This window comes from Pollachius pollachius, assembly GCF_949987615.1.
Source record: "Pollachius pollachius genome assembly, chromosome: 15".
Classification (NCBI taxonomy): domain Eukaryota; kingdom Metazoa; phylum Chordata; class Actinopteri; order Gadiformes; family Gadidae; genus Pollachius; species Pollachius pollachius.
In genome coordinates this window covers 1,988,286-2,002,524 of record NC_136948.1, presented here as the reverse complement: position 1 = coordinate 2,002,524, position 14,239 = coordinate 1,988,286, and the positions used below count along the sequence as shown (strand labels likewise).

General features: G+C 46.8%; 4 protein-coding genes across 5 annotated transcripts; 2 read left to right on the top strand and 2 right to left on the bottom strand.

The window, feature by feature from the left end:
• The first annotated feature begins 144 nt into the window (after nucleotides 1-144).
• dtd2 (D-aminoacyl-tRNA deacylase 2) lies at nucleotides 145-1,802 on the top strand. The gene is made up of 3 exons (XM_079751767.1): nucleotides 145-350; nucleotides 574-643; nucleotides 904-1,802. Exons 1-3 carry the CDS (start codon nucleotides 237-239, stop codon nucleotides 1,236-1,238), a joined length of 519 nt encoding a protein of 172 aa, XP_079607893.1. The 5' UTR covers nucleotides 145-236; the 3' UTR covers nucleotides 1,239-1,802.
• Nucleotides 1,803-2,776: 974 nt separating this feature from the next.
• Nucleotides 2,777-4,462, bottom strand: yipf6 (Yip1 domain family, member 6). Its single transcript, XM_079752095.1, has one exon. The coding sequence runs from the start codon at nucleotides 4,267-4,269 to the stop codon at nucleotides 3,583-3,585; it is 687 nt and encodes a 228-aa protein (XP_079608221.1). The 5' UTR covers nucleotides 4,270-4,462; the 3' UTR covers nucleotides 2,777-3,582.
• A 424-nt stretch (nucleotides 4,463-4,886) lies between these two features.
• Nucleotides 4,887-9,752, top strand: LOC307087320 (snRNA-activating protein complex subunit 1-like). 2 transcript variants are annotated; one of them, XM_079752853.1, is made up of 10 exons: nucleotides 4,887-5,167; nucleotides 5,524-5,683; nucleotides 5,902-6,042; nucleotides 6,234-6,338; nucleotides 7,376-7,513; nucleotides 7,887-7,940; nucleotides 8,382-8,444; nucleotides 8,568-8,682; nucleotides 8,789-8,860; nucleotides 9,135-9,752. In XM_079752853.1, the coding sequence occupies exons 1-10, from the start codon at nucleotides 5,037-5,039 to the stop codon at nucleotides 9,167-9,169; spliced, it is 1,014 nt and encodes a 337-aa protein (XP_079608979.1). In that variant the 5' UTR covers nucleotides 4,887-5,036; the 3' UTR covers nucleotides 9,170-9,752. The 2 variants fall into 2 exon arrangements, 1 of the variants encoding a protein (XP_079608979.1); XR_013812488.1 differs by having other exon boundaries at nucleotides 8,568-8,860; nucleotides 9,135-9,175.
• Nucleotides 9,753-10,024: 272 nt separating this feature from the next.
• On the bottom strand, nucleotides 10,025-12,974 carry cfd (complement factor D (adipsin); the record flags this gene model as incomplete). Its single annotated transcript, XM_079752047.1, has 5 exons — nucleotides 10,025-10,174; nucleotides 10,608-10,898; nucleotides 11,779-11,917; nucleotides 12,201-12,357; nucleotides 12,926-12,974. 5 exons carry the CDS (start codon nucleotides 12,972-12,974, stop codon nucleotides 10,025-10,027), a joined length of 786 nt encoding a protein of 261 aa, XP_079608173.1.
• Nucleotides 12,975-14,239: the final 1,265 nt, after the last annotated feature.

Here is a 14,239-nt window from a genome sequence, read left to right as displayed (position 1 = left end):
CAGACAATGTATTATTTGGGGGCAAAATATTATATTATTAATCACGATGGTGTTTATGGAAAGAAAAAATATATACAACGAAACCCTGAACTCGTATGGAATACGTCACGTCCACGTCTATCGCGCGTTTTTAGACCAGTTTGAGATCGCTGACTGTGTCTAACCGATAGTTTCACTTCATATGAATATAGTTTGTATAATATTCTACTTTTCTTTAATTGTATTAAGTTGATAATATGACGGAGAAAGCGGCCCCGGCTCCGCTGGCCCGCACTGTGTTGCAGCAGTGCCTCCACGCCCGGCTCCAGGTGGCCCCGCCGGGTGCGGAATCAGAGGCGGAATGGGTCCAGGTAGGCTACCTTCCACCTCTAGAGGAATATTATGGGGCGGATCTGCAATTTGTACAAAAAATACCAAAAGTTGTACGACGTTTTTCTTACCGTGAATGATGCAAGACCACTTCTATGTACTTCACGTTAGCAGTTGAACCCTAGCGTCTATAATAAGAGGTCTGCTGAACGTGTTTCTGGACGTAATCCTTCATGATGTTGTTGATGGTTCTATTCCACTCAGATTGGCCGGGGAATGGTGATCTACGTGTGTTTCTTCAAAGGGGCGACCGAAGACATGCTGCCTAAAATGGGTCGGTCTGCTCACGTTGTGCTTGGTGTTGATTTAATATTTTTGTCAATATGACTGTTGAGGTTACGGTAACAGTATGAGGTAGAGGCTGAATGTTGAGGTTACGGTAACAGTATGAGGTAGAGGTTAAAGTAACACTATGAGCTAGAGGCTGAATGTTGAGGTTACGGTAACACTATGAGGTAGAGGCTGAGTGTTGAGGTTAGGGTAACAGTATGAGGTAGAGGCTGAGCGTTGACGTCCGTTTGTGTCTCCCTGCAGTGTCCGCCCTGCTGAACCAGCGCCTGTGTGAGAGGGCGTCCGGGGGGCTGGCCTCAGTGCTGGAGGTCCGGGGCAGCGTGCTGGTGGTGCCCCAGGCCACGCTGGGCGGGCGGGCCAAGGGCCGGGCCATGCAGTACCACGGCAACATCGGCAAGGACGACGGGCTGGGGCTGTACCAGCGCTTCGTCTCGCTGTGCCACGCCCAGCTGCAGGCAGCGGCAGGGGAGCCGGGGGCAGAGGGGGCCGGAGCCGAGGTCAAACACGGAACCTACGGGAACCGACAGGTTCTCAAGCTGGACACCAACGGACCCTACACCCACCTGATGGAGTTCTGACCACAACACTCTCTCCCCCCTACACCCACCTGATGGGGTTCTGACCACAACACTCTCTCCCCCCTACACCCACCTGATGGGGTTCTGACCACAACACTCTCTCCCCTCTACACCCACCTGATGGGGTTCTGACCACAACACTCTCTCCCCCCTACACCCACCTGATGGGGTTCTGACCACAACACTCTCTCCCCCTACACCCACCTGATGGGGTTCTGACCACAACACTCTCTCCCCCTACACCCACCTGATGGGGTTCTGACCACAACACTCTCTCCCCCTACACCCACCTGATGGGGTTCTGACCACAACACTCTCTCTCTACACCCTCCTGAGAGAGTTTTGAACCAAACTTCTGAATCACGTTGACTGCTGGGGAATTTTCCACGACAGCTAGGTTCATTAAATGATAATAGAATATATAATGAGTAATATATCATGTGTTATGATACCAAAAAACGATTCTGATTTGAAAATTGATTTATGAATAATGCTTCATAATGTCTTAATTTTAAATGTATGCTATCATCAGCGTTTAGGTATGTTTATTAAATATGATGTATGGATTTCAAGAACCAAGAGTTTGTATATTTCACCTATAGACTTCTGTTAAGTCTCTTTCTCAGTTCATATCACCACATGTTTGGTATCCTCAGCTTTTTATTTGTTACTTCAGAAGGCGGTTGGGAGTAGAGAATGAATCCTTCTAACAACCAGGTGTGATGCTGTCATTACACGCCATCACTCATCTGTCCTCGTGTGACATCACAAGTGGGACAGTCCAACTAATTGCTCCAACTCCACCCAACCAGTTGGTATAGTCCAGGTAGTGGATCTAATGTGCCGTTCATATAGGCGCGTTCACTCTCCTGGTAATAACGAGAAGCCTCATCAGTGATCACGCTCAGCGACGTTGTGGACTGGTAAACCAGCACTAAATAAGGATAAGTGTAGCCTTCCACACAGTAGAAATACAATGTGATAGGCTACAAACACAACCTATGATCCACGCCCAACAGATGTTGGCGGCAATCCTGTTGGTGTGATATATACCGCTGACGAATAACTTAGATTCCGAACGCAGTGCACATGAACAGTCGCTGTCGGTAGAGCTGGGCGATTAATCGATTTTTAATCGCAGTTCGAATTTATGGTCAATAATCTATTTTAAAAAAAGATTATTGAATAAGAAAAAAAGGTAAGTCTTAAGAGTTTGCCTTAAGTCTATGGTAACCAAATTTTGCTTTTGTTAATCACTGTTAATCTTCAAATAAAATCCAAACTTAAAAAATATATATGTCATTTATAGAAAAAAAATATTAAAATCGATAAACGGGTTTGGATTGAAAAAATCGGAGATTTTCTTTTTAGGCCAAATCGCCAGCCGTGGCTGTCGGGAACACGTGTAAGCGTGTGCGTCATCCCTGACCAGGACCATGAACGCGCCTATAACCATCCTACCTCGGTGGACCCTTCTCATGTGGTGTCACCAGTACCCGATTGTAGCTACAGCTGGATGAACGGTGAAACCACATGGGTTGGTTTTGTTCAGATTAGTTTTATTAGTCTTCCCCAAGTATTAACATAATATAAATGAATCAAATACAATTAGGAAGAAGATAGTCATCAGATAGTAGTCATGGTATAAAGGGACATTTCATATCAAATACTGAACATGGAAAATAAAGTTTGAACAGAAAAGAAGTTGGAAGGAGAATGTTTAACAGACTAAATAAACCTCGCACTGCCGCTATTAAAACACAAAAAGACTAAAAGTAAACCCTTGCTGAACTGGATGCATATGCTGTATTTAGGAAATTAATGCGACCAAAACAAGATGCACTACATTCATTGTGTTGACCATTCCAAGAAGACCTGACCACCAGAGGTGGACCTCTTCTGGACCCACCAGAGGTGGACCTCTTCTGGATCCACTATGAGGGGATCCAGAAGAGGTCAAAAGCCCGTGCTTTTATAAAACAAGGATTGCATTGTCTCCAGAGACATCCCCTCTACGTCGACTTGCAATCATGACCACATCAGCAGGCAAGTTGGTTAAGTTTAAATGCTTTTAAGCTTCTAAGTCGTGTCTCTTTTACCTCAGTGTCCCCTAAAAACTGAACCTTCTGACCGCGGTTCCCCTCCTCCGCATGACAACCAGCTGGCAGACGACCACCCAGCAGAAGAACAATGCACCGTTATAGTACGCTTTGGTTAACCCCCCTGACAGACTAACAGAAGAAAATCAGTCAGTTCCGTAGTCCAGGATGTCTTCAACCATCCGGCCCGTGGTCTACAGTCCTCCTCTCCAGGGGTTCAGCACTCCGGACCTCGCCCGGCGGGGTCACTGCGCCGGGGCGAAGGTGAGGATCATCCAACCGATCACGAAGTAGAAGAGGAACACGGGGTAGACCACCAGAGCCTTGCGGTTCTGTGGCTGACTGTCCGCCAGGAAGGCTGTGGAGGCGAAAGTGGACCAGCCGAAGGATGCACAGACCACAACCAGCCGAACCACAAAGCTGACGGTCCCGGAGCCTCCCAGCAGGACTATCCTGCAGACCACCATGGCGACGGTGAGGGGCATGATGCAGTAGCCCAGGACGCACAGGCTCTGGAAGAACGAGATGGTTCCGCCCAGGAGCTTGGAGTTCAAAGTGATGATGAGCGACCCGAACCAGATGATGACGAAGACCTCGGCGAACTGCGGGCCCCCGTCGTCCTTGCTGTCCACCGACCCCCCCTGGAGAAGCAGGGCCAGCGTGACACACAGCAGCAGGGGACCCCACAGGTCCCAGTCCCGCAGCAGAGCTTTGCTCTTCTTGGGGTACAAGACGTGGACGAACTTGTTCCCCACCGCCTTCAGGTCCCGTAGGACCGTGTCCTTCACCGGCTCGTCCAGGGTGGAGAACCCGTCGTCCTGTAAGCTGGAGGTTGGGGGCATGGAAATATCTCCCTCCACCGGGATGTCCTCAGAGATGGAAACATCTGACAGTCCTAAGAAGGCTCTGCTGGAGCCGTCCGCCTCCGCCATTTTCTTTGCGGATCCTCACTTGTTTACGATTTAAATCAAGTATTATGGGACTCCTCCGGCAACCAAAAAGGCGATTGCGACCACGACGTGTACGTGTGAGTGGTGTATTATATCCAGTAGTCTTCGTGGGTCTGCTGAAGTCCTCGGGTCGCTGGTCTACCTGTCCGCTCCGCCTCCACGTCACCGTTCCTCATATCCGCCACAGTGATGCGTTCAAACACCGCCTCGGTGATGCGGTCAAACCCTGCCGGAGAAATCTAGTGAGCATATTAACGTGAATTAAAACTTAAGAGTTGTACACGATTACCAGCATAGGTTTTTAATGAATCAAATAGTCATTTAGACGAAAAGCAAAAATCAACAATGAAGACTATTGTCTAATTTGACCCTTTTAGGATGCTTATTACAATCTCATGGACCGTTTCTCGTACAATGATAATACTAATATTTAAAATAATAAATAAAAACGTAATATAAATATATATGTTCAAATAAAACATAAATAATAGACGTCCATTCTTTATTGACCTCGAAGCTTTGGGAGGCCGCCTGGACGACGCTGTCACTTTAAGATTTTAAAGTACAACTGTGACGTCAGAAACACGCGACACGTTATGGACATGTTTTTATTTCTGTATTCTTTTAATCCTCCGTCAAGCTATAACTGGATTTAACCATCACTATTGACGCCTTTTTTTAATATACAAAGATACATACACTATATTGATCTATAAACGATAAGAATATAGAATACATATCTACCTATAATGAACTACTGCAAACAGCAGGTGAAGGACGACTGTGAAGAGCTGCTGGCGCGCTTTCAGAAGACTGAGTCTGTACGGTTCGAGGTCTTCGCGAAAATATGGAGGGAGATGAAGTTTTATGAAATATTCTAGTAAGTTGCTGGGCTGCTGGTGGTTAGGGTCAGAAGACCCTGGAAGGAGTCTCTCTCTCTCTCGAAGGAGTCTCTCTTTTCTCTCTCTCTCGAAGGAGTCTCTCCTCTCTCTCTCTCTCTCTCTCTCTCTCTCTCTCTCTCTCTCTCTCTCTCTCTGGAAGGAGGCTCGAAGAAGAAAAGTCTCTTCCAGTGTTTCTAACTTATGAAGACATGAGGTGGTGAATAGTCCTGTCCATTATATCTATGTATAAAGACATAAGCGGGGGCCTTGCTGTACAGCAGATTACCTTACTATACCCAAGGGCTGTATAAATAACGTTATAGTTTAATAAACTGTCCTGTCCTGTTCTTTCCAGCGGCACAATAGAAAGGTTTGAGGGTAAGTCCTTCAGCCCGCAGATCTTCACCACGGCCTGCCGGTACCTCCTGTCCCCCTACACCTTCCAGATCCGCATGGGGGCTCTGTACCTCCTCTACGCTCTGTACAACGAACAGCTGGCAAGGCCCAAAGTGCAGGTTCGATCCCCATCCTGGTGTCTGTCTGTTTAACCTCCCTGGCGATAGAGTGCTTGAAGCTCGGAGCCAGCCTTCTAGTCGTGTGTCTCTGTTCCGAACGCGTTTAACGTAGGCGAGAGAAAGGTGTGGAGCATGCAGAGCTCTTCATTCTCCGCAGGATTCAGATCCAGCTGCTCCGTGTCCTCCTGTAGATCCAGCTGTTCTGTCTCCTCCTGTAGATCCAGCTGGGTCTGAAGGACTGGGAGGAGGTGAAGAAGTTTGAGAAGGAGGCTGTGGAGGCTCAGCACTTCGACGGCGTCTACATTCTGAAGAAGCTGTTCTCCCAGCATGCCTTCTGGTTCGCAGCCATGCCCCACCCTGTGAGTTTCATCGGTCTAATCCGCAGGAACCACTGCATCTGTTTACATCAGACTCACCCTCTCCCCTCGTCTCTCCCTCTCTACTCCTCTATTCCTCTCCCCTCGTCTCTCCCTCTCTACTCCTCTCTTCCTCTCTTCTCATCTACCTCTCTACTCCTCTCTCCTCCTCCTCTCCCCTCATCTCTCACCAGTTGATGTACAAATGGAGCCGGAAGGTGGAGAAGCAGATTGTGGTTGAGGACTTCATAGAGCGACCGTCCCGTCCCCAGGAACTGATCAGCAGTGAGCTGCTGGAGGTGAGGAACCTCTCGGGTTAAACCACGTCCACACAGTGTAGTCTAGGGGTGAGGGACTACTGTAATACCTACTGGTGAGGGACTACTGTAATTCCTAGTGGTGATTGAGGGACTACTGTAATACCTAGTGGTGATTGAGGGACTACTGTAATACCCAGTGGTGAGGGACTACTTTAATACCTAGTAATATATAGAATAACAATACTAGAAATACTACTACTACAAAACTAGTTGTGTCAGGGTGCTAGTATAACTGGTTGTTTCAGGTTACTGGCAGAACTAGTTTTGTCTTTTTTTTTTATCCTTTTAAAGTTTTATAATTCACCACTTTTTAAAAGTAATATCCTATATACAAATCAAGACAACCCCATCCAAAATTCAAAATACTCTCCCTCCGTACAATATTTAAAAGCTAAACATTGATACATCTAGACACACACGAAGGAATCTTGCTCATCCTGAGGGAACGCAGAATCGACCAAAAGGGACACATTCCTACATGCTGCTGCGCCCCCAGCAACCAGCTCCCCACAATCCAAAAATATTTGGGTTGGATTGTCATAAACTCTCACGACCACGGCTACAGACGTCACATTAACCTTGTTATTTATTTTACTCCGCATTACATTGGTGTAAATCCTTTTATGTTTGATTATAAAATCCTTATTTTCACACTCAACGGGTAAAACCAGTGGCGTCAGTACCAGTGGCGTCAGTACCAGTAGAACCAGTGGCGTCAAGGTACAAGTAGAACCAGTGGCGTCAGGGTACCAGTAGAACCAGTGGCGTCAGTATCAGTAGAACCAGTGGCGTCAGTACCAGTAGAACCAGTGGCATCAAGGTACCAGTAGAACCAGTGGCGTCAGTACCAGTAGAACCAGTGGCGTCAGGGTACCAGTAGCGTCAGTACCAGTAGAACCAGTGGTGTCAGGGTACCAGTGGCGTCAGACAGTACCAGTAGAACCAGTGGCGTCAGGGTACCAGTAGGTTAGGTGTGGAACGATAAAGCACGACCTCTGACCTGTGACCTTTTGCAGGAGCTGTCCAATGTGCATGAGCACTATGAGCGATACCGCCTGTCCCTGGACCAGGTGGACAGAGACCTGGTCAACCGAGACCTCGTCCCACAGCTCCGCCAGACCGTGACGGATTTCAGCAACTGGCAGGGAAAGATGGTGAGCCTCTCAGAGTCTAGATGATCTAGATCTGTACCTAGACCAAGACTTGGACTAGTCCAGGATCTAGATGTTGACCTGGACCAGGATGTGTACCTATATCAGGACCTAGACCAGCAGCTAGACATGGACCTGGACTAAATCCAGGCCCCTTAGTCAAGGACCTCGATCTGTAGCATGTCTGTGTCTATCTCATCTTAGGAGACTCCAGTCCACTCTGATCCATGTCTGTGTCTCATCTTAGGAGACTCCGGTCCACTCTGGTCCATGTCTGTGTCTCATTTTAGGAGACTCCAGTCCACTCTGATCCATGTCTGTGTCTCATCTTAGGAGACTCCGGTCCACTCTGATCTATGTCTGTGTCTTATTTTAGGAGACTCCGGTCCAGGATGAGGAAGACTCCGGTGAAGGGACGTCAAAGAAGGAGGTGAGTCAGGGTCCATCTCTGGTTTTATTGATGTGGTAAGTGTTGACAAGCCAGTCACTTAATTTAGTTAAAAAAGACCAGGGGGTGTCCAGCACTCTGCCTGACCACCAGGGTGTGCTGGTGTCCAGTGCTCAGCCTGACCACCAGGGGGTGCTGGTGTCCAGCACTCTGCCTGACCACCAGGGTGTGCTGGTGTCCAGCGCTCAGCCTGACCACCAGGGGGTGCTGGTGTCCAGCACTCTGCCTGACCACCAGGGGGTGCTGGTGTCCAGCGCTCAGCCTGACCACCAGGGAGTGCTGGTGTCCAGCACTCAGCCGGACCACCAGGGGTTACTGTTATCCAGCGCTCAGGCTGACCATCAGGGGATGCTGGTGTCCAGCGCTCAGCCTGACCACCAGGGGGTGCTAGAGTCCTGACTGATTCTTCTCTCCTCTCCTCAGAGTTCCAGCAGAGCTCTGCTCCTCGCATCGATCAAGTCCCGCTCATTCGGCCAGGCAGTAGAGGTCTGTCTGTCTGTCTGTCTGTCTGTCTGTCTCCCTCCCTCGGATGAGAACCAGTGTGGACACTGTTTGGATTCATAGGGTTACCAATGAGGTGTGTGTGTGTGTGTGTGTGTGTGTGTGTAGGCCTCTAAGTGGCGACGACATCGGCAGGTGGAGGTGGAGGTGTCCGGTCACATTTCCGAGAGAGCACCAAGGAAACCCACGCTGAAGTCCAAGGCCGCCACCATCGTCATCCAAAGTACCGTTCACTCTCTGTCCTCCAGGCACCGGCCCTATCCACATCCGTGCTTATCTTTCAGCCAGAGGTGGGAGATGTTTCATGACCTCTGCTTGCTGTCTCCTAGGTGATATAAAGAAGGAAACGGCCAAGTACACTAAACTCTGTCGACTCACCGCCCCCGCAGATGCGACTGACGGTGAGAACTCCCAAGAACGTCCAACTCCAGACAAAGAACCTTTAGCTGCAACGTTGAGACCTAGAACCTAGAACCTAGCTCAGCCTAGGCTAGAACATTATGACCTAGAGCCTAGCTTAGCCTAGGCTAGAATGTTGAGCTAGACCTAGAACCTAGCTCAGCTTTAGCTGGAACGTTGAGAACCTAGAACCAAGCTCAGCTGAAGGTCTTGTGTGGAGCTAGATGAATGGGTTCCTCACCGTTCACCGTTCATTGAGCCTCTTGTGTCTTCCAGATGTTCCCCGGAAGAAGTGTAAATTCAAGTGGTGAAGAAGAGGATGGTTGGCCAGTTCTAAGTGTTGTACTGGCTGATACATTCAGTGTGACATGCGCTCTCATGTTCTGAAGAGACTTCTAAACCATGTGTTTATCATGTATGTATGCGAATGCAGACAGTTAGTTTGATAATTGTCTTCCAACCATTCTGTAATGAAATGGTTTGTTAAGTAATGTTTACACTTTTAGAACCTTGATTCCAGATGTTTTCCGATGATTCCGCCATGGTGTGTTGAAATGTTCCCTTCCTGAAGTGTTCCCATGTTTGTTGTGAACCGTTTGGAAGGCGTCTCCCCTGACAGCTGCTGGTCTGTTCTGTCTCAGCCGTCTGCTTCTCCTGAACTCCCACCGACACCGTTTTAAGGCTGTTTAAGCTCAGCGGGTTTCTTTTAGGACACTGAAGCTACTGTACATATATCCTAGTTTTATGTTAATGATGTTTTTAATTGCACTGTACCTTATAATATTTGTATTTTATTTTTTGCCTTGTTAAGGAGAGCTTGGGATACAAAAATGTTCTATCTCCTGCTGCCATCTGGCTTTTCCATTTGTTGTGAAAAAATACAAACTTTTCTACAATTTCTTTATTAGAACATCTTTAATGTGTTGCAGGGTGATCTATGTATATATATTGGATATGGCTAGAAATGTTATTGTTAGCATCATATATCGCCATGTATAAAATGCATCAGTGATCCAGATACATGTTTAGTATGTAGCAATGACGTCATGGTAACCCTGAGATATGCTTGGGTTGGCTGTCCTGGGGCTGCTATTGTGCCCAGGGTGGAGTAGAGGGGGGGTGATGGTGTTAACCGGGTCAGGTTGGTGTAGAGGGAGGTGACGGGGCTACGGGGCCATTGTGCTGTTGATCCACTCGGTGTAGTGGGAGATGATAGTGTAGATACCCGGCTTCTTCACCTGACCGCATTTCTTCCCGCCGTTGGATGTGATCCCTACGACCACGCCCTGATAGATGAGAGGTCCGCCCGAATCTCCCTGAAACACAAGAAGAAGGTCCTCATAAAACAGTGAGCTTAGTCCTTATGAAAGAGTCAACACAAGCTGTAGCATGCAGTCTTGAGTCCTTATAAAACAGCAGCAGAAGAAGCTTTAGTCTAGAGAGCCTTGATTCCTTATAAAACAGTTAAGCTGTAGTATACAGAGCATTGAGTCCTTATAAAATATTGAACTCAAGAAGCTGTAGTATACAGAATCATGAGTCCTATTAAAACAGTAGCAGTAGAAGCTTTAGTCTAGAGAGCCTTGATTCCTTATAAAACATTTCACTCAAGAAGCCGTAGTTTACAGAGCATTGAGTCCTTATAAAACAGTTAACTAAAGAAGCCGTAGTATACAGAGCATTGAGTCCTTATAAATCAGTTAACGAGGACATCTGTCCTTCTCGGTGGTTCCTGTTGGTGAGTCTTACATCGCATGTATCCTCGGTCTTGGTTCTGTGTCTGCAGGGTTTGGGGCACAGCTTGTGGGAGCACATCATGTTGCCGGTGAACTTTGAGCCGTAGTAGTCGTAGCGAGCGCACAGCACGGGGTCCACGACGTCCATGACCACCTCCTTCAGACGGTCCGTGCGGCCCTCCAGGTTGTTGACCGAACCCCAGCCAGCAGTCTCCACCGCCGCACCTATAGGTGGGTTGGTATCTCCCGCCCGCTGGTACGCGATGGCTCTCACCGACTCGGACGCTGTGATTGGCCGGTCCAGCTGGAAGATGAGCGGGACGAGAGACGTCATCGGAGAGTTTACAGCATAGCATATATTCTAGTAGAATACATTTACTAGAATATATTGTTAAAATATACTTTACATTTACTAGAATATATTGATAAAAGATACTTAACAGCTACTATGAGAATATATTGATAAAATATACTTTACAGCTACTATGAGGATACATTGATAAAATATTCTTACAGCTACTCGAAGAATGTATTAATAAAAGGTAAGTTTAAAGCTTCTATAGACTTTACACTATAGTACAGTGATTAACTCTACTAAAGTTTAGTAAAGATTAGATTAACTGTACTAGAGGTGACACATAGTAAAGGGATTGACAGTGTGAGGTGCCCTTTAGTAAAGTGATTAACACTGAGGTGACCTTTACATTGATTAACAGTATGAGATGACCTTTAGTAAAATGATTAACAGTATGAGATGACCTTTATAGTGATTAACAGTATGAGATGACCTTTAGTAAAATGATTAACAGTATGAGATGACCTTTATAGTGATTAACAGTACCAAGGTGACCTTTACAGTGATTAACAGTACGAGGTGACCTTTACAGTGATTAACAGTATCAAGGTGACCTTTACAGTGATTAACAGTATGAGGTGACCTTGAGTAAAGTGATTAACAGTATGAGGTGACCTTGAGTAAAGTGATTAACAGTATGAGGTGACCTTGAGTAAAGTGATTAACAGAATCAAGGTGACCTTTACAGTGATTAACAGTATGAGGTGACCTTGAGTAAAGTGATTAACAGTATGAGGTGACCTTTACAGTGATTAACAGTATGAGGTGACCTTTACAGTGATTAACAGTATCAAGGTGACCTTTACAGTGATTAACAGTATGAGGTGACCTTGAGTAAAGCGATGTCGTTGTCGTAGTTATGCCGGTTGAAGTTTGGATTGTTGTGAACTACAATATCAAACGTCTGTTTGGTTTCCTCCGTGCCTGACAGCGAATGAGCTCCGAGCACCACCTTCCTCCCGTTGGCCCTGCAACAACCAACAAACACCATCAGCAGGAGTAAACAACAACAAAGACCATTAGCAGAGTAAACAACAAACACCATCACCAGAAGTAAACAACAACAAACACCATCAGCAGAAGTAAACAACAACAAACGCCATCACAAGAAGGACACCACACTACACCATCAGCAGAAGTGCACAACACTACACACACTCGCAAGAAGTACACAACCAACACCATCACCAGACGTAAACAACAACGACCCCACCATCAGCAGGTGAAAACAACAACCAAGTGTTTGTTTACCCGGTTGGAAGGCAGTGGACCGCCGTCATCACCCATTGGTCGGCCACCAGGAAGCCACCGCACTCGTGCTTCCAGTTCTCTCCGTTCGGCATCTGGATGGAGGCCATATATGGGCGCGAATGAGCCGGAGCTTCCTGCCCTCCCATGATTCCCTCACCTGACCCAAGCGCGCGCACACACACACACACACACACACACACACACACACACACACACACACAATTAATGGAGAGGTTTTGTAGGTACTCAAAGATACTACAATAAGATAAAATACAAACTAAAAATATAAATGCTGAGTGTGTGGATGATGGGGGGCTTAAACCAGCCATCATCCACACACAGGTGACAAGAGATTAGTTAGTGAATACTAACTAATAACTACTAACCTAAATTCACATCCTGTTAGAAGTCTTTAACTACCCATCCTGTTAAAGACCTCTAACAGGATGGGTAGTTGGGTTAGTGAAGGACTAACCTTATTACCCATCCTCTGAAATACATAACAGGATGGGTAGTAAGGTGATCCAACTACCCATACTGTCAGATCACCTTACTACCCATCCTGTTAAGTATTTCACAGGATGGGTAGTTAGGTTAGTGAAGGACTAACCTAACTACCCATCCTGCTCAATACCTCTAACAGGATGGGTAGTAAGGTGAGCTACCCGTACAGGACACTTTTCTAACGAGCTACGGGTCACTAAGCCACCCATCGGAGCACTCACTTTGAGAGGAGAGCAGCGCCAGCAGAGCGATCAGCAGGCAGAGCTTCATCCTGGAGCGTTCTGCCGCTGCCCCGGCCGGCCGGCTCTTATAGACCCCGCTCCTCTGGGAGGACGCATCCCTCACCCTGATAATAATCACTCCCTATAACAAACACTCCCTATAGTGGCCTTCTGCCCAGATTAAAAAGCCACTTTAGGAGCGGGAGGAAGACGCGCGATCCAAAACAATAACAAAGCAATCGCTGATGCAAAGTGAAACAAATATGCTTAATTAAACACAGCTTTAAACAAAATGATTTGTTTTAAGTTTAAAAGGTAAAACAAAGGATAGTTTCAGTCACTATTGCAATCTATTTTCAAAAAAATCATTATCGGTCAAAAACTGTTCCGCCTCCCCGTCACGCTGTGATTTCTGTCACACAGGTGAATTAAATCCCCTTAATTAGAAGGACATAGGACCTGAGAAAGACACACACACACACACACGCACACACACACACACACACACACACACGGTCCCAGAAAGCTCCTCCAGCTTCTGTGTTTATTGCTCAATCTGCTCAGTGGTCTGAACCGTTGCAAACTGTTACAGGATCCTCCTGTAAATACGAGTTGCACTAAACAGATACACAAGAACTGACAGGGCTATTGCTCATACACACACACACGCACGCACACACACAAACACTCTGTCCTACACTGACCCCTATTGGTGCGACTGACACACTCACACATAATTCATAGCAACCTATTCATATTTTACGTTAACTTAACCTAACCTAATACCTAGACTAACCATTTCTAACCTAACACCCAAACTAACAATCATAACTTACATGATACCCAAACTAACCATCTCTAACCTAATACCTAAACTCACCACCTCTAACCTAGTACCTAAAGAACAATAGCTCTGTGTTCTTTAGGGACACACTTCTGTGTGTGTGTGTGTGTGTGTGTGTGTGTGTGTGTGTGTGTGTGTGTGTGTGTGTGTGTGTGTGTGTGTGTGTGCGTGAGTGTGTGGGAGTGGCCGCTTCTTGCTATATACGGACTATGCTGTTGCATTGGGCCCCCCAAGACACAAGGGGCCCCCAAGCTTCCATTTCAGCCTTTTTTTGTATTTTGTATTGTTGTTATTGTTGTATGTTTCAGAAGCTCTTGATGCAGGGGGTGCCAGTGTTTCCCATCAGTCATCATTTAGTTGTTGTGTTGAGATGTTCCGATTTACGGAGGCTCGGTTCCTTTGAAAGGATTTGACCCCGGGTTCATTGTTGCTAATGCTATGGACTGCATTTACATAGCGTTCATCCAAAG